Raw genomic sequence first — 22,013 nt, forward strand, 5'->3', positions numbered from 1 at the left:
GCTTGGGAGGAACAGGTAACTTTGTACCTATGGTTCCCAAAGCTTTCCACCACTGGGTTTTTTTTCACCTCGTGTCTGGGTCTGTTGTAGACTGATTGATAGAGATCAATTGAACTAGATGGATCGTGGTCTTTTCTCATCTAGCAATTATAATGTTCCAAAATTTACTGGGTTTTAAGCTGCATCTCAACACTGACTGAATTGAAGTCCAAACCTCTGCCAAAGATTCTCTTTCACTCAGCTGTCTTTCCAAGGACGCTTCCACTTCTTCACTCAGATTTTCCTTCAGAATTCTATCATGAACTGATAAATTCAGGAAACAAATTAACTATATCAGACCATGCAAAAAAAACCTGCTTTAAACATAGTATGCACTAAAGAAGCAATATACTTGATGCTTTGAAAATTCTGTTCTTCACTTCAATGTGATGAATCCCAGAAGCAATACACCGAGAGAGTCCTAAAATATGTACAATAAAAACAACCCTACCACTGCCGCATTGTTGGGAGTATTCCAAAAGTAAAGATTGCATTTACATCCATCAACATATAGAAAACGTTACGTGTGTATATAGTTGCTCTCTCACAATTGAGACTAGGCCAATTTAAGCAAGTTTATTCTAAGCAAATTTCTTACAGCCGACTGGCTCAAATGCAAGTTTTTTTAAACAACATTTACAAAAAGAAAGCAAGTCATTTGGAATGTACACAAAGGGAACTCTCCTGCACAAAACACTTATTAACACAGGAGCCACCAGTGGCTTCCAACTTCAAAAATAATCCTTGCAGTCAACACTTAAAAAAAAAAGTTGAACAGACATTTAATTTGGCTTCTGACATGCAGACTTGAGAACAAAATCGTAAAATACTAGGTCCTTCTGAGCTGCAGGCTGAAAATGACAAGCACATTTCAATCTCAAAAGTTCCCCGATCAAACAATTAAGCTCGATGATCTTTGATCCTATATTTACTTAACATCTAAAATTTGTGGCTTTAAAAAGGGACACAGCTTCTTCTTTGCAGAATAATATTCACCATCATATGAAATAATAACCCTGCCCTGATAAAGCAGAACAATCATCTGACTTACTGTGAGCAAGACCATGGGAAATTGGTTAATAGTGTTGAAAATAATACCTTACCCTCCTGATGTCATACTTTGTTACAGATGCAAAATAATCTTAGTATAAAAAAACAATTACTTTATCCAGAGCACTTCTGAATTGGAACCAAAACTCGCAAGCACTTAACAATTTGGAAAGTCTCCTGACCAAACAACAACTAGCCATCCGAGCTCACAAACTCAATAACAATTAGACTTTGTCGTCTTAAAGGGAAGCTGCCCTACTTTATACTAGCACAAAGCTGCTGTCCTTATAAAGGACGGTATCGTTCAGCTTACTGTGTTTAATGCCATAGGAGATTAGCCAATATATTATGTAACATTCCACAATCAGAACCATCTCTCAAGTAAATATGAACCAGCTGTAAACCCTCAGGTTTCCCAGATAAACAACTGAAAGCCATTTCTGCCTTGATTGTTAAGTCTGACACACTTTTGCAACACTCAGCCAGTTGTGCAAGCGCTCAACCAAATTCTACCAAACGTTTGGAGGATATCACTTACCTTGTTTCTTCCGCTTGGCACTCGGCTTTTCAGGTTCTGATTCTGAACCAACCTCTACTTGTTCAACCTAATTTTTAAAAAAAGTTTATACATTTCAGCTTAAAAAAGTTAATTCAGTCTGCATACTAAAACTGTAAACAGGATGTGATGGAACTGTAATTTCATTTTCCTTTACACTGTATCTGCAGATATGTATAGGAAGATGATCTCTCAATGTATGCCCAAAAGGTGATTATATTATTATTTGCACCTTCACTGAAAATTCTGTCATCATAGACAGGTAATCTGTGATGGAGTAGCTTTGCATGTGAGAGGACCAGTGGATTGTTCCACAGAATACAAGGATTAAATAAGACCCTACACCCTTGGTGTTCCAGATCTTGCCTGCACTGCACGGTAAAGGATGGAGTAGAGGACAGACCAATACGTAGAGCAAAGGAAACAAAAAAGTCTTCACAAGATCTTTCACTCCCATCCGCTGATGAGCAATGAGTATATATCATCAGTGCAGGGCAATGGATGAATGAATGACAGACAACGTTTGATCACCAGCATGAACTCCTTCTGTACTCTGGATTGGTCCTGACAAACTAAACCCACCTCTGAGGTAAGTTCCATGCCACATCCAATAAGGATTCAATCCAATGTTAATGACCACCAGAAATGCAGTCCTGCCTGCAGCAATTAATTCTATATTTTAAAGTTTAAAGATGTATACTGCACACATTTAAGAAATGTTCATTATGGAGCTGAAAACAAGTAGGGCAGACACGATGGTCCCATTCAACCCACTCACATGGATTTGATTAACGAGCCTAGATTTAGATGCTGGCCCTCAATACCAACACCAGATTACAGTGCTCACTCCTGATACATCTAGAACCAAAAAACAGAACAGACACTGGCAAATTCCTTAAAGCATTCGTACAAACTCAAGATGTGTATTACCTTTCTCTTTCTTCCCCTCTTGGCACCTTTCTTTGGAGTCTGCACTGCTGCAGCTTTCTTTGCGGAAGCCTCCTATTAAACAGCAATAAGCCATCAAAATGGGACAAAATACACAAGGTGATGCAAGTGCCAATAAATTTTTTAAAACACGCAACAAGATTTAAGTGTACTTTCTTAAAAAAAAACCTAGACCTAGGCAACTGGGGAAGAACAAGGAGATTACTTCAGGTAAAGGGTCATGGTGTATTACAGCAGCCAGCTCCAATTCTAGGATCCACTCACTACAAATTAAAGCTCCCCAACAAAGGATTATCTGATCAAACTCACTGAAATGCAAGCCACAGATATGGGGAAAGACACATAGCTTCTCCTCTAGGAATAAGAGAAGGTGGCAGCATTCAGCCTGAAATGGCAGAGTCCTAGCCTTGGTGGGTGCTCAAGCTTTAGTTGCATGTCTGCACAATCCTTTCAGCACCTTGTGGAGATGCCGGTGATGGACTGGGGTTGACAATTGTAAACAATTTTACAACACCAAGTTATAGTCCAGCAATTTCACATCGTTCACCTGACGAAGGGGGAAGCCTCCGAAAGCTTGTGAATTTAAAATAAAATTGCTGGACTATAACTTGGTGTTGTAAAATTGTTTACAACTTTCAGCACCACTCAGTGGCAACAAGAGGATAGCATCCACCACTGTTGAATGCTACCCTCGCTGCATGGACAGAGGCACAATTGGGTTTTGCAGACCTGGGTGAACTGCTCACAAGAAGCTTGGCTTGGAACTACAATCACATGTCAGTGTGAAGTGAGTAGTCTCACACACAGCTAAAAAAACTCAGGAAACTGTCATTTGAAATTGGATTAAAGTGGAATATCCATAACCTTATTTAATAGAGGAATATGGTGGTGCAGTGGTTATGTTACTGAACTAGTAATCCAGAGATCACAAGTTCAAATCCCACCATGGCAGTTTGAGAATTTCAATTCAGTTTAGAAAATCTGGAAATAAAAAGCTGGTATTTGCAAAAAAAATACTGTCATAAAAACCCAACTGGTTCACTAATGTCCTTTAGGCAAGGAAACAGTCCACACTGGGTAAGGATGGAAGATGTGCAACTCCAGTTCCACTCTTAACTGCCCTCTGAACCGGCCTAGCAAGTTACCCAATTCTAGCAAACTGCGACAAAGAATAAGTCAAGAAGGCCCACCACCACCTTCTCAGGGTAACTAGAATGGGCAATAAATGCCGGCCTTTCCAGAGATACCCGCGTCCTGTGAATGAATAAAGTAAGAAGGGCTCCCTGGTAGATATTCCAAATATAAGAAAAAATAAGCTGAATTTAAACTTTCCCAGTGAAATGTCTGCTGGATAATTCAGAGGACGGATAACTGGAACCCAGATATTGGAGGTTTCACAGTTTGTTAATGTGTAAAGGTTTAAAAATATTAAAAACATACTAGAAAGTCACTAGTTGGCAATAGTGGAGTACCATAGGACCAATGGATCTCATAGACTAACCTAGAATTGATTAGTCAAATATGTTATCCAAGTTCTATTATTACTTATAACTATCAAGACTACTTCAAGACTCCCCTCTTGCCAACCTGCCAAACTCCTCCCTTACAAACTCCCAACTTGTCCAAACCTCCACCGTCCACTTCCTGTCCTAGATCTCGCTCCCTTGCCAATCTATACCCATGACCTCCACTGGATCCCAACACACCAAATTCAAAGTCCATGTCTTTATTTCCCTTCCACAGCTTCATCCCACCCTAAGTGCAACTTTTTCCTACATCCCAATCTACAGAGAAGTAAGGGTGGAGCTAGCGGAGGCTCTGGCCACAATCTCCCAATCCTCCTTAGATATGGGAGTGGTGACAGAGGTCTGGAGGATTGCAAATGTTACACCCCTGTTCAAAAAAGGGGAGAGGAATAAACCCAGCAACTACAGGCCAATTAGCCTAACGTCAGTGGTGTGGAAACTTTGAGAGACAATAATCCGAGACAAAATTAATTGTCACATGGAAAATACGAGTTAATAAATGACAGCCAGAACAGATATGTTAAAGGCAAATCACGTTTGACTAACTTGATTGAGTTCTCTGTAGAAGTACAGTGAGGGTTGATGCAGTTGATGTTATGCATATGGCATTTGAGGATCAAAAGGCGTTTGATAAAGTACCCCATAATAGACATGTTAGCAAAATTGGAGCCCAAGCGATTAAAGGGACAGTGGCAGCACAGAAAGCAGAGTAGTGGTGAGCTGTTGTTTTTCAAACTGGAGGGAAGTATGGAGCGGTGTCCCCCAGGGTTCAGTATTAGGACCACTGCTCTTTTTGATGTGTATTAGTGACCTGAACTTGGGTGTACAGAGCATAATTCCAAAGTTTGCAGATGACAATAAACTCAGAATATAGTAATCAGTGAGGAGGGCATTATCAGACGTCGGGAGGACAGACTGGTGAAATGGCAGATGAAATTTAAGGAAAAAGTGTGAAGTGATACATTTTAGTAAGAATCATAGAATCATAAACGGCACAGGAGGCCGCCATTCGGCCCATCGTGTCCGCGCCGGCTGAGAAACGAGCCACCCAGCCTAATCCCACTTTCCCGCATTTGGTCCGTAGTCCTGCAGGTCACAGCTCTTCACCTGCACATCCAGGTGTTTTTTTTAAAATGAGTGAGGATTTCTGCCTCTACCACCCTCTCAGGTAGTGAGTTCCAGACTCCTATCACCCTCTGGGTGAAAAAAATGTTTCCTCATTTCCACTCTAATCCTTCTACCAATCAGTTTAAATCTATGCCCCCTGGTTATTGACCCCTCCGCCAAGGGAAATAGGTCCTTCCTATCCACTCTATCTCGGCCCCTCATCATTTTATACACCTCAATCAAATCACCCCTCAGCCTCCTCTGTTCCAAGGAAAATAAACCCAACCTATCATCATAGCTAAAATTCTCCAGTCCTGGCAACATCTTCGTAAATCTCCTCTGTACCCTCTCTAGTGCAATTACATCCTTCCTGTAATGTGGTGACCAGAACTGTGCGCAGTACTCAAGCTCCAGCCTAACTAGTGTTTTATATAGTTCCAGCATAACATCCATGCTTTTATATTCTATGCCTTGGCTAATAAAGGAAAGCATTCCATATGCCTTCTTAACCACCTTATCTAACTGTCCTGCCACCTTCAGGGATCTGTGGACATGCACTCCAAGGTCCCTCAATTCCTCTACACCTCTCAGTATCCTCCCATTTATTGTGTATTCCCTTGCTTTGTTTGCTCTCCCCAAATGTATTACCTCACACTTCTCCAGATTGAACTCTATTTGCCACTTTTCTGTCCATCTTCCTGCAGTCTACAGCTTTCCTCCTCACTATCAACCGCACGACCTATCTGTGTCATCCGCAAATTTCTTAATAGTGCCCCCTACGTTTAAGTCCAAATCGTTGATGTATACCACAAAAAGCAAAGGACCTAGTACTGAGCCCTGCGGCACCCCACTGGAAACAGCCTTCCAGTTGCAAAAACACCCATCGACCATTATTCTTTGCTTCCTGCCACTGAGCCAATTTTGGATCCAATTTGCCACATTCCCTTGGATCCCATGGGCCTTTACTTTATTGACCAGCTATGTCCTTGTCAAAAGCCTTGCTAAAATCCATGTAGATTACATCAATTGCGCTACCCTCATCGATCCTCCTTGTCACCTCCTCAAAAAATTCAATCAAGTTAGTCAGACACGGCCTCCCTTTAACAAATCCGTGCTGACTGTCCTTGATTAGTCCGTGCCTTTCTAAACGACAGTTTACCCTGTCCCTCAGAATTTATTCCAATAATTTGCCCACCACAGAGGTTAGGCTGACTGGCCTGTAATTACTCAGTCAATCCTTCGCTCCCTTTTTAAACAACGGTACAACGTTAGCAGTCCTCCAATCCTCTAGCACTACGCCTGTATCCAGTGAAGTTTGGAAAATGATTGTTAAAGCCTCCGGTATTTCCTCCCTGGTTTCTTTTAATAGCCCCCGGCCCCCATTTCATCCGGCCCTGGTGATTTATCCACTTTCAAAGATGCTAAGAATGTGGAGGCGCAATATAAACTAAATAATGCAATTTTAAAAGAGGTGCAGGAACAGAGATACTTAGGGGTTTATGTATACAAATCTTTGAATGTGCCAGGACAAGTTGAGGAGACTGTTAAAAAAGCACATAGGATCCTTGGCTCTATAAACTGAGTCACAAAGTACAAAAGTAAGGAAATTATGCTAAACTTTATAAAACACTCGTTAGGCCCCAGCTGAAGTATTGTGTCCAATTCTGGACACCACAGGATGTCAAGGCCTTATATAGGCTGCAGAGGAGGTTTACTGGAGTGGTACCGGAGATGTGGGACTTCAGTTACATGGACTAGAGAAGCTGGGGTTGTTCTCCTTAGAGCAGAGAAGGTTAAGGGGAGATTTGATAGAGGTGTTCAAGAGAATGATGGGTTTTGATAGAGTAAATAAGGAGAAACTGTTTCCAGTGGCAGAAGGGTCGGTAACTAGAGGACACAGATTTAAGGTAACTGGAAAAAGATCCAGAGGGGAGATGAGGAAACATTTTTTTTTAAACAATTGTTACGATCTGGAACGCACTGCCTGAAAGGGTGGTGCAGGAAAGCAGATTCAATAATAACTTTCAAAAAGGGAATTGGATAAATACTTGAAGGGGAATATTTTGCAGGGCTTGTGGGGAAATGGCAGGGGAATGGGACTTATTGCTTTTTTAAAGAGCCGGCATGGGCACGATGGGCTGAGAGGCCTCCTTCTGTGCTGTATCATTCTGATTCTATGTATCCCCTCCATCCTGTCAGAGCATTCAGCCATCTTGGTCCCACCCTCTGCAAGTGCTTCCCTGAACATTTTCTTTCTGCCATTTCCCTCCCTACCTTTAAGAACCTTCTTTGGCTCGGTGTCAATTTTTGTCTGATTACGCTCCTGTGAAGCGCCTTGGGATGTTTTGCTACATTAAAGGCACTATATAAATGCAAATTGTTTTTATAGATATTAGGACAAGTGAAAACAAGAAAATAGGGAGCGAAGTCTTACCTACATGTGTAGTCTGAAACACAGCCAAAAAAAAACCAACAGTAAAATGGGTGAAAGACCCCAAAAGCTTAACACCAACAGCAAACACTTTCTGTGCCCCTTAATTCATATTTATAAGTCACATGCAATGATCACCTGATATATACTACATACCTCATCACTTTGCTTGTCAAATTCAGGCGAACTGCCAGCATCAGACTCTTCTTTTCCCAGGTTTGAACCACTTGTTTCCTTTCCCTCTTCAGCATCTTTGTCAGTTGACAACTTGCGAGCTCGTTTATTAGAACCCTAAAAATACCCAAATATTGTAAATAGTTAATTCATACAACAAGGCTGGTTTCTTACCAACGCCCCCACTCTGGACGTTATACTGTTCCAGGTCTCGGTCGATGTTGCTGGGTAGCATGCCAACATTGTTCTCCTTTTATGGCTCAACAAAGAACAAGGAAAGTCCAAGATTTTTATCCCTACACTCACTTTCCAAGATCACATGAGGAACAACCACTTAGGGCAAAGCGCTAAAGAGCTGATGGCATCTTACAAGAGATAGCATGCAAGAAGAAGTTATGCTGCAAAGAGGGGGGATGCAGAGAAGAGACGGATTTTGATAATCCAGGAGGAATAAAGTAATATTACTATGAAAAGAAAATATATTTAAAAGATTTAGTGCTCAAAAATATTAGACTGCTGCTCAGAATGTACTTGTACCTAATTAAATGTTACTTTCTGTGCAGCAAAGTAACACAGGCTTTGAAGTCTAACATTACTCCATCCTTAAGAAATTAGTTTTAACGTACCACCCAAGTAGTCACCCGTTACCCCCTTTGCATTCAATTTGCACAAGAGTGATTCCACCAACTACAGCAGGTGAGTTGGGATCACTGGTTTGATTAGATCTGAGCCACAATTTGTTAAAAAGCCAACAGTGTCATAGACATTTATCAAAAGGATAAAATTTATTTCATTCATAGAAAAATAGAAAATAGGAACAGGAGTAGGCCATTCGGCCCTTCGAGCCTGCTCCGCCATTCAACATGATCATGGCTGATCCTCTATCTCAATACCATATTCCCACTCTCTCCCCATACCTCTTGATGCCTTGTGTGTCTAGAAATCTATCTAGCTCCTTAAATATATTCAGTGACTTGGCCTCCACAGCCTTCTGTGGTAGAGAATTCCACAGGTTCACCACTCTCAGTGAAGAAATTCCTCCTCATCTCAGTACTAAATGTCCTACCCCATATCCTGAGACTGTGACCCCTAATTCTGGACCCCCCAGCCAGGGGAAACATCCTCCCTGCTTCCAGTCTGTCTAGCCCTGTCAGAATTTTAAACGTTTCAATGAGATCCCCTCTCATTCTTCTAAACTCGAGTGAATACAGGCCAAGTCGACCCAATCTCTCCTCATACGACAGTCCTGTCATCCCAGAAATCAGTCTGGTGAACCTTCGCTGCACTCCCTCTATGGCAAGTATATCCTTTCTGAGGTAAGGAGAGCAAAACTGCACACAATACTCCAGGTGCGGTCTCACCAAGGCCCTATATAACTTTTTTTTATTCGTTCATGGGATGTGGGCGTCGCTGGCAAGGTCAGCATTTATTGCCCATCCCTAATTGCCTGTGAGAAGGTGGTGGTGAGCTGCCTTCTTGAACCGCTGCAGTCAGTGTGGTGAAGGTTCTCCCAGTGCTGTTAGGTAGGGAGTTCCAGGATTTTGATCCAGCGACTGCAGTAAGACATCCTTGCTCCTATACTCAAATCCTCTTGCAATGAAGGCCAACATACCATTTGCCTTCCTAACTGCTTGCTGCACCTGCATGTTTGCTTTCAGTGACTGGTATACACGGACACCCAAGTCCCTTTGTACATCAACATTCCCCAATCTATCACCATTTAAATAATACTCTGCCTTTCTGTTTTTCCTTCCGAAGTGGATAAGTTCACATTTATCCATGTTATACTGCATCTGCCATGTATTTGCCCACTCACTCAACTTGTCCAAATCACATTGAAGCCTCTTTGCATCCTCCTCACAACTCACAATCCCACCTAGTTTTGTGTCATCAGCAAACTTGGAAATATTACACTTGGTTCCCTCATTCAAATCATTGATATATATTGTGAATAGCTGGGGCTCAAACACTGATCCCTGCGGTACCCCACTAGTCACCGCCTGCCACCCCGAAAAAGGCCCATTTATTCCTACTCTCTGTTTCCTGTCTGTTAACCAATTTTCAATCCATGTCAGTATATTACCCCCAATCCGAAGTGCTTTAATTTTGCACACTAACCTCTTATGTGGGACTTTATCAAAGGCCTCCTGAAAATCCAAATAAACCACATCCACTGGTTCTCCCTTATCTATTCTACCAGTTGCATCCTCAAAAAACTCCAGAAGGTTTGTCAAACATGATTTCCCTTTCATAAATCCATGTTGACTTTGTCTAATCCCATTGATATTTTCTAAGTGTCCTGTTATCACATCCTTTATAAGACTCTAGCATTTTCCCTACTACTGATGTAGTTCCCTGTTTTCTCTCTCTTTCCTTTTTTAAATAGTGGGGTTACATTTGCCACCCTCCAATCTGCAGGAACTGTTCCATAATCTATAGAATTTTGGAAGATGACAACCAATGCATCCACTATTTCCATGGCTACCTCTTTTAGTACTCTGGGATGCAGAATATCAGGCCCTGGGGATTTAATCAGCTTTCAGTCCCATTAATTTCTCCAGGACTAATTTTTTTTACTAATACTAATTTCCTTGAATTCCTCCTTCTCACTAGTCCCTTGGTTCCCTAGCATTTTTGGGAAGTTATTTGTGTCCTCTTCCATGAAGACAGAACCAAAGTATTTGTTTAATTGCTCTGCCATTTCCCTGTTCCCCATTATAAATTCTCCCGTTTCTGACTGTAAGGGACCTACATTTGTCTTCACTAATCTTTTTCTTTTTACATACTTGAAGAAGCTTTTACAGACCACTTTTATGTTCCTTTCAAGTTTACTCATACTCTATTTTTCCCCTCTTAATCAATCTCTTCGTCCTTTTTTGCTGAATTCTAAACTGCTCCCAATCCTCAGGCTTCCTACTTTTTCTGGCAACTTAATATGACTCCTCTTTAGATCTAATACTATTCTTAATTTCTTTTGTTAACCATGGTTGGGCCACTTTTCCTTTTGTGTTTTTGCGCCAGAAAGGAATGTGTAATTGTTGCAATTCATACATTCGTTCCTTAAATGTTAGCCATTGCCTATCTACCATCATGCCTTTTAACGAAGCTTCCCAATCTATCATAGCCAACTCACTCCTCATACCTTCGTAGTTTCCTTTATTTAGATTTAGGACCCTAGTTTCGGATTGGACTACTTCACTTTCCATCTTAATGAAGAATTCTATCATGTTATGGTCACTCTTCCCTAAAGGACCCCGCACAACAAGACTATTAATTAACCCCTTCTCATTGCACAATACCCAATCTAGGATAGCCTGTTCCCTGGTTGGCTCAGCTGGAATTTTAAAGCCTTTTGTTGAAGCATACAAGAACTATGTTTTGCCAAGCCTCCTCAGTTACATTATTATAACCAATGCTCAGCCAACTTCATTACACTCAGAAATGGAGACAGTTGGAATGAACTGTGTGCTATTGCACATTCAAACACTAATTCAAAGGCAGACTTCAATAACAGCAAGCCTCACGTCTATTTTCTGTACGCTTGCTTTTATGTTTTGTATTGCACCAAATGATGGACTCACCTGTTGTCCCAGAAATTTGACAGTTGGATTATTTTCAACTTCCCACAGTCCTTCATTGAAACCCTTTCTTTTGTTGGGCTTCCCGTACTTCTCCTTGTTTTCTTCATATGGATAAATGTCTCGTGGACCTAAATATGCACTGAAAATTAAAAAAAACATTAAGCAAGCTTAGCTTCTACATTTGAGGTCAGAGCCAAACTCTGGCTACCGTGTTTCCCAAATTACAACAGTGACTGCACTTCAAAAGTACTTCACTTGTTGTAAAGCGCTTTGGGATGTCCAGAGATCGTGAAAGGCTCTACAAAAATGCAAGTTTGTTCTTTCTTTACCAGCTCATTGGAATTTGAGTGCAAAGCTCCCCATCTCACAGGCTAACAATCAGCAGTCCTGACTACTTTTTATTAAATGCTTCAACAACCAAACACCAGAGCGATTATTAGCACAGTGAGCAGGAAAGCATCACATTAGCTTTACTGTAACACACATCACAACCATGACATTAACAAACTAAACAGTGCCACTCACCAAAAGGATTTTAAATCTATTTTGGAAGCATGATAGAAAGAAACAGGACTCGCATTTATATAGCGCCTTTCACAACATCAGAACCTCCACCCGAGAGGGTTTGATGTCTCATCTGAAAGACGGCATCTCTGATAAGTGTGAAGTGTCAGCCTTTATTGTGCACTCAAGTCTCTGGAGTGGGACTTGAACCCACGACCTTCTGACTCAGATTAGAGTGCTACCATTGAGAGAAGGCCAACACAAAACATTTGGTTTTGTTAAAGACACCAAGCCTAACAATAAGGGTACATCCATGTGGGATAATACTCATTTCCCCTTAAAACGCATATGCAAGTGTAAATTCTAGCCTGACAGTCGAGCTCTCAAACTATTTCTGTAAAGAGTACCAAGAGTCACTACTTACGTCTCATGAGTTCCAAAGAAGAAAATGGGATATTTATTTGTTGAAGATTTTACTGCTCCGTCAGCAAAATCATCAATCTGAAGAAACAAAGACATTTCTTTTACTCATCATATTACAAGCTGTGAAACATCAGTAATCACTGTACTTTGCCACAAACCATTACTCGAAAGTTTGATGTGATGCGGGATGTTTAAAGGAAAAGAAACAAAAGTATCTATTCAGATTTTTGTACAAGTCCTGCGCTTTTCAAGCCTGATTCCAATAGGATAGCAGGCTATATTAGGGTATGGATTGAGATTCCCCACTCTTAACCCTCAAAGCCCACATTTCAACTCAGCTTAAGCTGCTAAGAATAGATTGCATGTACCCCAAACAAGGTAACTATTAATGCAGCAAAACAGGTCAAAAGTTTACCGTCAGCCTTTTTTTAACCTTCGCATTTCTGGGCTTCGATTGGAGCTCTTTGGAGCCAGAGGAAATTTTTTTTTTTTGCTGTCGGTTCCAGATCCAAAATGGATGGTACAACCCAGGAAACAGAAGCAAGCATGTAGAAGTGTTAAAACTTAGTTATCTTACAAACTTTTAAAAAATTCATTCTCAGAATATGGGCGTCACCAGCAAGGCCGACATCTATTGCCCATTCCTAGTTGTCTAGGTGATGGTGAGCCGCCTTCTTGAACCTCTGCAGTCATTGTGTGAAGGTACTCCCAACAATGCTGTTAGGTAGGGAGTTCCAGAATTTTGACCCAGCAATTATGAAGGAATAGCGATACATGTCCAAGTTGGGATGGTGTGTGACTTGAAGGTGATGGTGTTCCCATGCACCTGCTGCCCTGTCCTGCTAGGTGGTGGAGGTCACGGGTTTGGGAGGTACTGTTGAAATGGGCGGTATCATAGGTTAGACACTTCACCTCCGAGGCCATAGTTCAAATCTAGCCCAGACTAATGGGATGAAAGTCTCCTCTGTCTATTGGCTGCAAGGGTCCTAATATATGAGATAAGACTGTGCAGTCTCAGTTTAGTTCCTAATGAACGTGCAGCACAAAATGGCTCCTACTTTAGCATTAAACAGCAATCTCCCTCAGAACGGCTGCTAGATTTCTGGGGCGGGATATGGAAAGGATGCCACATTGGTGCGATAGGGGGTGTGTCTCTGAGTTTTGGCGGACGTTTGTTATTGGAGCAGAGAAGAGAGAGCTTTACTCTGCATCCAGCTGTGCCATACCTACCTGAGAGTGCTTCATGCTAAAATGGGAAGAGTCCCATTGCTGCATCCTTCACCTCGATGAGCACAAAAAAAAACGAATCTAAGAAATAAGGTACAGAATGTAGCCGGATCTCAATGTAGCAAACTACAAACACTCCCACCCCCAACGGCTCGCCTTCATGCGGGCAACATTCTATATATTGATGTAACAATTGTTATGCTGGTGTTGCTGTTTCAATATGGCAGGCCTAATGGGTCCATTTCTCAATGTTGCTTTAGCATTGGTGAGAAAAGACCAAACATCCTCAAGGAAATTTTAAAACCGTCAAATCCAGTGGCAGTACCAGAACAAACAAGTCAGCATTTACAACCAGAGTGCTACTTGCAGGAGGACAAGTGTCTGGGGCATCACTAAATCTGAAGTTCCAGTAGGTCAAAGGATAGTAATTGAGGTCCTACTTGACAACTCTACTGTGTTTCAGACTGGAGGGAGGTGTACAGTGGTGTTCCCCAGGTGTCAGTACTAGGACCATTGCTTTTTTTGATATACATTAATGACTTGAATTTGGGTGCACAGGGCACAATTTCAAAATTTGCAGATGACACAAAACTTGGAAGTGTAGTTAATAGTGAGGAGGATAGTAATAGACTTCAAGAGGACATAGACAAGCTGGTGGAATGGACGGATGCACAGCAGATGAAATTTAATACAGAAAAGTGCGAAGTGATACATTTTGGCAGGAAGAGTGAGAAGAGGCAACATAAACTAAATGGTACAATTCTATGCAGCTAGTTGTTATGATCTGGAATGCGCTGCCTGAAAGAGTAGTGGAAACAGATTCATTCATGGCTTTCTAAAGGGAATTGGATAAATACTTGAAGGGAAAAAATTTGCAGGGCTCCAGGGAAAGAGTGGGGGAATGGAACTAACCAGATTGCTCTCACAAAGAGCTGGCATGGGCTCGATGTGCCAAATGGCTTACTTCTGTAATGTAACCATTCTATGATTCTAGAGCTATCAAATGGGCCCTGGTCTGGTTTACTTTGGGACAAGATTCTACCTTAACTAGTACAAGGTTAAAAAAAGTAAACATAAAAAAGGAAGAGAATGGCAGCAGTACTCATCCAGAAGCCTTTTGTTTTTGGGGATGGACAGTTCTTTTGAGTTCTCAGATCTGCCCCACTGAAATGGAATTAGCTTGGGATATAGGTTACCCCCCCTCCTCCCTTTAACTAACATCAATGGAACAGAGACTCAAAATGGCAAGTGTACATGAGGCAACAAATCTGATGGTATTTCAATGAAAGTGCCATATATTGTTAAACTGTTTTCGAATAGAAGTGAGAGGGAGATGGAGCTCAGCTTGTACCTCTAGTGTATTGAGAAACTGGAGTCCACACGTGACCCAAGGTGTCCTGTTTATAGTGTGGCTAGTTTCACCAGAATAATCAATCAATCAATCCATAAAACACTTTGATTTCCCTTAGTCTTCTCACTCCCCAATCTCCAAACAGTTTACCTATACTCACCAGTGCAGGATGTCCACCAATAGGAAAAGTGTTTTTAAGTCAGTAATACCAACTACCAAATAAAAGGTTTTCAATTATTTTAAGTTAGAAGCAAAACAGCAAACCTTTTGTCACCATTTTGCACGCCACCTGGGGTACCAGAAATGTAACACACAGCAGTGACAGTTATGATTAATTGTCTTAACAATACGGAGACAAGAATAGATGAATCAAAAGATAGCCTAAATGTTTAAAAACATCGCAGTCTACAGGAATTATACAAAAGCAACACTAAGCAAAGAGTGGCTTATTAGATTAGCGAATAATATAACTTTAGCAGGGTGGCTCTTGAAATATTAATTCTAGTTTTCTTGGGATAAGCAACCAGGACATTTTGCTTAAACATTTGCAAACAGCAACTACATCAAAGCCCAATTTTTATCTGTAGTGCAGCGAGTAACAGGACTCCACGTGCCGATTGAGGTTTCCAGTTATCCCAGCACCCCGCCTCCTTCCCCAACAGCACCGTGACATCCTGCGAGCATGCACTGGGGATGGTAAGATACACAGACTCTGAAACTGCCGATAGAAGTCTGCAACTCCCACAAAAACCTGCTCTCCTTTTAATGAAGCGAAGGGGTTGGTTTTTTTTGCGCATGTACCTCGCAACTCACATTAAAGATTTATTCATAAACCTGACGATTTAGCAAAAATAATTGCTTTTGAACGGTCCAACATTGCAATGACAAACAGGCCGCCAGCCTGGACTTGCATTCCCCCCCCCTCCTGCATGCATCACTCACCCTAGCAGGCCAGTGAGGATATCCCTTCATCTTGGCGAAAATCAACTCCCCGGCTTTATACTCGCGAGCCATGGCCTCTTCGGGAAGGGGCAAGGAAAAGAAAGGAAACGCGCTCCACAGTCAACCTGTTTCGCCGATGCAGCGAGAGGCCTCGGTCGCTTGCTGCTGCTGGAGGTGAGGATGGAGCGCGAGCCGTGCCCGGGGACGTTCTATCCGCGTGCAATCCCAGAGCTCGTGCTCTCACCGGGGACGTTCTATCTGTTTGCAAAGCCAGAGAGCGAGCGAGCCCTGCCCGGGGACGTTCTATCCGCTTGCAAAGCTAGCCAGCGAGCGCGCGCGCGCAGTTGCAGCTGCAGCCTGTTCTCTCCCGCGCTGTTCCGGAGCGACTGCACCACAGACACCGCGCAAAGCGGGGGCAACACTCAGTTTGCACGTACCGGTGCAAATTGAAGGATTTCTTTTGAGAAAATACGTCTCAAATATGGTTTAAAAATGTATGCGTTTTAAGGCAAATATGAGTAAGTATTAAAAGGTGAAGATATATTTTGCACTAAGATTTATTTTTGGGTTTTTTTTGGCGCCCCTCTCTCTCCCTACCGACATGGTATTCCCATCAATGTGTGTGTGTGTTTTTTAAAAAGATGCATCTGTTGCAGGAGCTGCTGGGGCTAGGATTTTGCAGCAATGGGCTGAATTTCACAAGATAATTACCGATGAGGAAGACAATTCGCCCCATATTAGTTCAACCATCCAGAAAGACTGCTGCAGCATCTAAACTTTTCGAATTGCAACAGTTTTCTCTCCCAAGGCCAACACTATTTTGGCCCATTCCAAACTTTGATCACTCTCTGCCTCAAGAAGAATTTGCTGATTATCAGTCCTAGTTACCTTTTGCTAGTTTGAACCTTTGTTAAAACCAAGCTTTTGGTCACGTCCTAATATCTCCTTACGTGGCTTGGTGTCAAATTTTATTTGCTAACGCTGCTCTGAAGCGCCTTGGGACGTTTTTACTACATTAAAGGTGCTATATAAATGCAAGTTGTTGTTGTTCCTTATCCTACTCCCACAGTTTAATTTGAAGCTGCATTCTGGATTTACGTATCCATACCATTTGCTATCTTACATACCTGGCTATAAAATCACTTCTCAGATGCCTCCTGTCCATGCTGAAAACAACAACAACTTGCATTTATATAGGGCCTTTAACATAGTAAAATGTCCAAGGCGCTTCACAGGAAAGTAATCAGACAAAAATTGACAAGGAGGAGGTAAGAGTTTTCGCTTTGGGCGTAATCAGCAAATTGCGTTTGAAATTGCGTTAGTTAGGTTACAGTTCAAGTTTTTGCTAAAATGCATTTGTATAATCACGTGCATTTGCATTATCACAAACATAAAATCTTCCTTGAACCAGCGCAATTGGTCAGCGTAATTGTTTATTTTTTTTCTTTGCATTGAAAAATAATCATTGATGTATTTAAGAGTGGTAACCTGATGCAGTTTTATTAATACAGCTGAAAATGGGTTTATCACAAAAAATAAGCATTTTTAATAAGAGTGTCTAGTCCTCCACCTGTGAGTAACCTGATTTAAATCACTGAAAATGACTTATGAAACTATACTGAACCATTTACTAGTTTCATTGGTGTACACTAGTCAGTTTCTTAGTAAATTAAATATTTTTTAATATGTAAAAATGTTTAAAACATGCCTACTTGTGCCTGTGAGCCTAAGAAAATGAGCTTAATTTGAACACCCTCCTCGAATGGGCGGAATTGGCGGAAACTCGCCATTCTCATTAGTTCGATCTGGGGGCGTGGCCAGTTTTGTGGGCGGGGCCGGCTTCGGGCGCAATGATTCTGGAACCAGTGTTAAAGATCGCAGAAACTCGATTTGCACTTGACGTAACTTACGCTCGATTTTCCATGTTCTTTTGTGCTGGTTTGGGCAGATTGCGCTGATAAAACCAGCTCAATCCAGCAGAAACTCTACCCCGAGGGTGACTAAATCTGGGCTGACACTCCAGTGCAGTACTGAGGGAGTGCTGCACTGTTGGAGGACACGTATGTCGGATGAGACGTTAAATCATGGCCTCGTCTGCCCTCTCAGGTGAACGAAAAAGATCCCATGGCACTACTTCAAAGAAGAGCAGGGGAGTCCTCCCCGGTGTTCAGGCCCATATTTATCCCTCAATCAACATCACTTTAAAAAAAAAGATTATCTGGCCACTACCACATTGCTGTTTGTGGGACCTTGCTGGGAGGAAATTGACTGCTGTGTTTCCTATATTACAAGTGACTACACTTCAAAAGCACTTCATTGGCTGTAATGTGCTCTGGGACGTCCTGAGGTCCTGAAAGGCGCTATTTAAATGCAAGTTCTGTTTTCTTTTATAATCTTGGTCAAAGAGATAGGATTTAAAGAAGGTCTCAAAGAGAAAGGTGGAGAGGTTTAGGAAGGGAATTCCAGATCTTAGGGCCTAGACGGCTGAAGGCATAATGGGGCGAAGGAAGTGGGCGATGCACAAGAGGCCAGAGTTGGAGGAACGCAGAATTCTTGGAGGACTGGAGGAGGTTACAGAAATAGGGAGGGGCGAGGCTGTGAAAGGATTTGAACATAATTATGAGAATTTTAAAATCGAAGTGTTGGTGGACCGGGAGCCAATGTAGGTCAGCGAGCACAGGGGTGATGGGTGGACGAGACTTGATGTGAGTAGGATACATTGAGCAGAATTTTGGATGAGCTCATTTATGGAGGGTGGACGATGGGAGGCTGGCCAGGAGAGTATCAGAACAGTTGAGTCTGGAGGTAACAAAAGCATGGATGAGGATTTGAGTAATGGATGGGCTGCGGCAGGGGCAGAGGGGTGAAATTACGGAGGTGGAAGTGAGCGGTCTTTGTGATGGAGACGATTTGGAGTTGGATGCTCAGCTCTGGGTCAAATTGCACTCTGAGGTTATGAGCGGTCTGCTTCAGCCCGAGACAGTGGCCAGGAAGGGGGATGGAATCAATGGCTAGTGAGCAGAGTTTGTGGTGTGGGTCGAAGACTATCGCTTCAGTCTTCCCAATGCTTAATTGAAAAGCTCGAGTCTCTCCAGTCTTTCCTCGTAACTAAGACTCCCAGCACCAGGGACCAGCCTCGTGGCTGTTCTCTATACTGCCTCTAGTGCTTGAATGTCTCCTTTGTGTCTCACTGGTATGATCTGTCCAGAGCACTATGCAGGTTGATCATGACTTCCTTTGACTTGACTGTTTTGGCTATGCAGTTCAGCTTTATTTGTTGATTGTTGCTCTGCATTGATTGGACATGTTTAGTGTTAGTCTATTTAGACTCTTAAAGAAAGAACTTGCATTTATTGAACACCTTTCATAACCTCAAGACATCCCAAAGTATTTACAGCCAATTAAGTACTTTTGAAGTGTAGTCACTGTTGTAATGTAGGGAAATACAACAGCCAATTTTCACACTGCAAGGTCCCACAAACTGCAATGTGATAACGACCAGACAATCTGTTTTAGTGATGTTGGTTGAGGGATAAATGTTGGCCTGGACACCAGGGAGAATTCCCCTGCTCTTCAAATAGTGTCCACCTGAGAGGGGAGTCAGGGTCCACAGTTTAACGTCTGATCTGTGTTAATTCTCCGCTGACGTCCTGCGTGGTAAGATATTAATAATCCACCAACTTCCTGCATCAGGTTCATCTAGTCTGACTCGTGCACTGAGCCCTGGTTGGTCTTGTATACCATTCTCTTATACCATTGTTGCTGACAAAACACCTTTTTTAGTAATTTCCCATTCTCTTTTTGCCACAGTTATACAGACTGATGCTACCAAACAGCACCTGGTGTTTATGATGGTTTCCCACAGTCTCTGGAAGCCTCATTATCTGTAGCCTTCCAGATATTCTGCATAACACTTTTCGAATTTGGTCAACTCCCCAGCATGCCCTCTTGAACAGTCAGTTTAACAGTTTTTTAACCAAACTCCATTCCTTTAGCAGGTAATCAGTCCAGGTAAAGTCCAAAAATCCTTCAAACTTGAAGGCATGACCTGCTGAATCAGAGACGAGAGTGCTACCACTGAACTAAGGCTGACCCCTACTTCTGTTTCCACTTCATCTTCAGCTTGTTCAACCTCATTTACAGAGTTCGTGCGTTGCTTATTTTCCCATCATATGTGCAGGACATTGCACTTGTCTGCATTGCTTTTCACCTGCCATTGATCTGCCCATATACTTGTCAACTCACCCTGTAATTTCTCAGCTGCTTCCTCCAATGCTGCACCCCCACTTTAGTATCGTCAGCAGAGTTGATCACCTTCCATTGATTTTCTGAATCCAGGTCATTTATGTAAATAAGAAGCAGTAGTGGTCCCAACGCCAAGCCCTGGGGCACGCCACCCAGTACTTTATCTCACCCCAACTTAATCCTCTAATGAGTACCCATTCCTTTCTACCTTTCAGCCAGTTTTTTTAATCCATTCACAGGGCTTACCCTGACTAAAAGCCTTTCATGTGGGACTTTGTCAAATGCCTATTAGAAGTCTAGATACATTATGTTGAGGGCTTCCTGCAGTCCACTTGGGTGCTACTTCCTCAAACAAGTCGAAGAGGCAAGGAGCAGATTTTAACCTCCACCCCTCCCCCCATGACGGGCAGAAGAGGGACGGATGGGGGATTAAAATTAGAAAAATCTGAAACCCGACCCCAATCCGCCGTGAACGCGCCGACTTCCAGTTTAACTAAGGCGGGTTTGGGTGCAGCCGAGTAGCCCGCTCTGGAGAGGCGGGTCAGTGATAATAATATGTTAATGAGGATCTTTTCATGAGATTCTGGCAACAATTTGAAATTATCGCCTCCAGCACGGGTTTCCCAGGGCTCGGGATCCTCGGCAGTAAAACAAAGGCGAGATTGAGCTGGCACTTCATGGGGATAGTTAAAGGTCAGGTGTTCCAATATGAATAAAGGCTCAGTGCTCACAGTTGATTTCACAGTTCCCTCTGGGAAACCGTTTGGTGAGAGTACTTGTTGTTAGAGAGTTATTTGAACAGTTTGGAGATGTTGACACAGAGAACATCAGGATGGCCTTCGGACGAGGAAGACAATCAGCAGCAGCTAGGTTGTGCTGTGGAGGGAGCTGCAGGTGGATAACAGAGAGGCCGAGTTCGCAGGGTTGACAGACAGAGGCTCAGCTCCCTTGACCTGAGGTTGTGAGAGGCGCTATATGAATGCAAGTTTTTTTCTTCTTTCTCTAGACAATTCCCTTCACTTGGCTCCAAAAGAAACTGGCTTGCAAAAGATTAAATAGAGCTTTGTGCACCAATTACCATTTTCTCAGTGAAACCCAAAATACTGCAGATGCTGGAGATCTGAGACAAAAACTTCAGAATTGGGTCCTCACCCAAAACGTGTCTGTTCACTCGACAGATGCTGACTGACCTGCTGTGTGTTGCCAGCATTTTACCATTCGTTCAGTGCAGGCTGAGTGTCATTTTCCATTATTATAAATCTATAATAAAATCGGTACTTGGGACATGCATCCCATTGAAAAATCCTATGAGAACATTCCTATGGATATTCTCGCTGTTCCCCCTGCTCCCAAATACACTCCAGCTCTCGGTGGCTTTTGCTCCTGCCTGACTTTGCTCCTGGCTACTCATGTTCCCAACTTAGAAAGAGGTGCTGGAGCAGAGTTAATCAAGTGCGAACAAAGGTCAAAAAGACTGCAGAGATTACATTTGGAATGCAATGGGGGTTAAAAGGTTAACCCAAGTCAATGGTGAAGTGAATCTATGCTGCAATATAGTGAAGAATGGTGATGATGGGAACTCTGGAATTTTTAATGAGAAACAACTTGGCTGCTCAAAATTTGCGGGACTCTTATATTTTCAAAATATAAGATATGGATCTGAATGGAGAACAGAAATTGCACACGTAAAACACAGATGCAGCTCTCGTCCTTATGTTGTTGCATTTTAAAATACTGAATAAGGGTTTCTCAAAACTACATCCCATCCTCTCCAATCTGTATGCCACACCTGGCCAATCTGCTGATCTGAGTTTGTACCGGGCCTGCAAGAGAGCGTGCACCAAAGTTCTCTGATGATACAATGGAGGCCTTGATGGAAGAGGAGGACAGAATAAGGGGGCATCTTATA

The 22,013-nt window shown here is 42.4% G+C and overlaps 1 protein-coding gene across 1 annotated transcript in view; it reads right to left on the reverse strand.

The window, feature by feature from the left end:
- psip1a (PC4 and SFRS1 interacting protein 1a) overlaps positions 1–16,215 on the reverse strand; it is a 41,946-nt gene extending 25,731 nt beyond the window's left edge. Inside the window, exons 1-6 of the mRNA XM_067983407.1 lie at positions 15,860–16,215; positions 12,341–12,417; positions 11,413–11,551; positions 7,814–7,948; positions 2,576–2,647; positions 1,628–1,694 (exon numbers count right to left, since the gene is read on the reverse strand). Coding sequence (XP_067839508.1) covers positions 1,628–1,694; positions 2,576–2,647; positions 7,814–7,948; positions 11,413–11,551; positions 12,341–12,417; positions 15,860–15,931 — 562 coding nt within the window. The 5' untranslated portion in view covers positions 15,932–16,215. The remainder of the gene's footprint in view (positions 1–1,627; positions 1,695–2,575; positions 2,648–7,813; positions 7,949–11,412; positions 11,552–12,340; positions 12,418–15,859) is intronic.
- Between the last annotated feature and the right edge of the window lie 5,798 nt (positions 16,216–22,013).

Source organism: Heptranchias perlo, chromosome 4 (genome assembly GCF_035084215.1).
Source record: "Heptranchias perlo isolate sHepPer1 chromosome 4, sHepPer1.hap1, whole genome shotgun sequence".
Taxonomy (NCBI): domain Eukaryota; kingdom Metazoa; phylum Chordata; class Chondrichthyes; order Hexanchiformes; family Hexanchidae; genus Heptranchias; species Heptranchias perlo.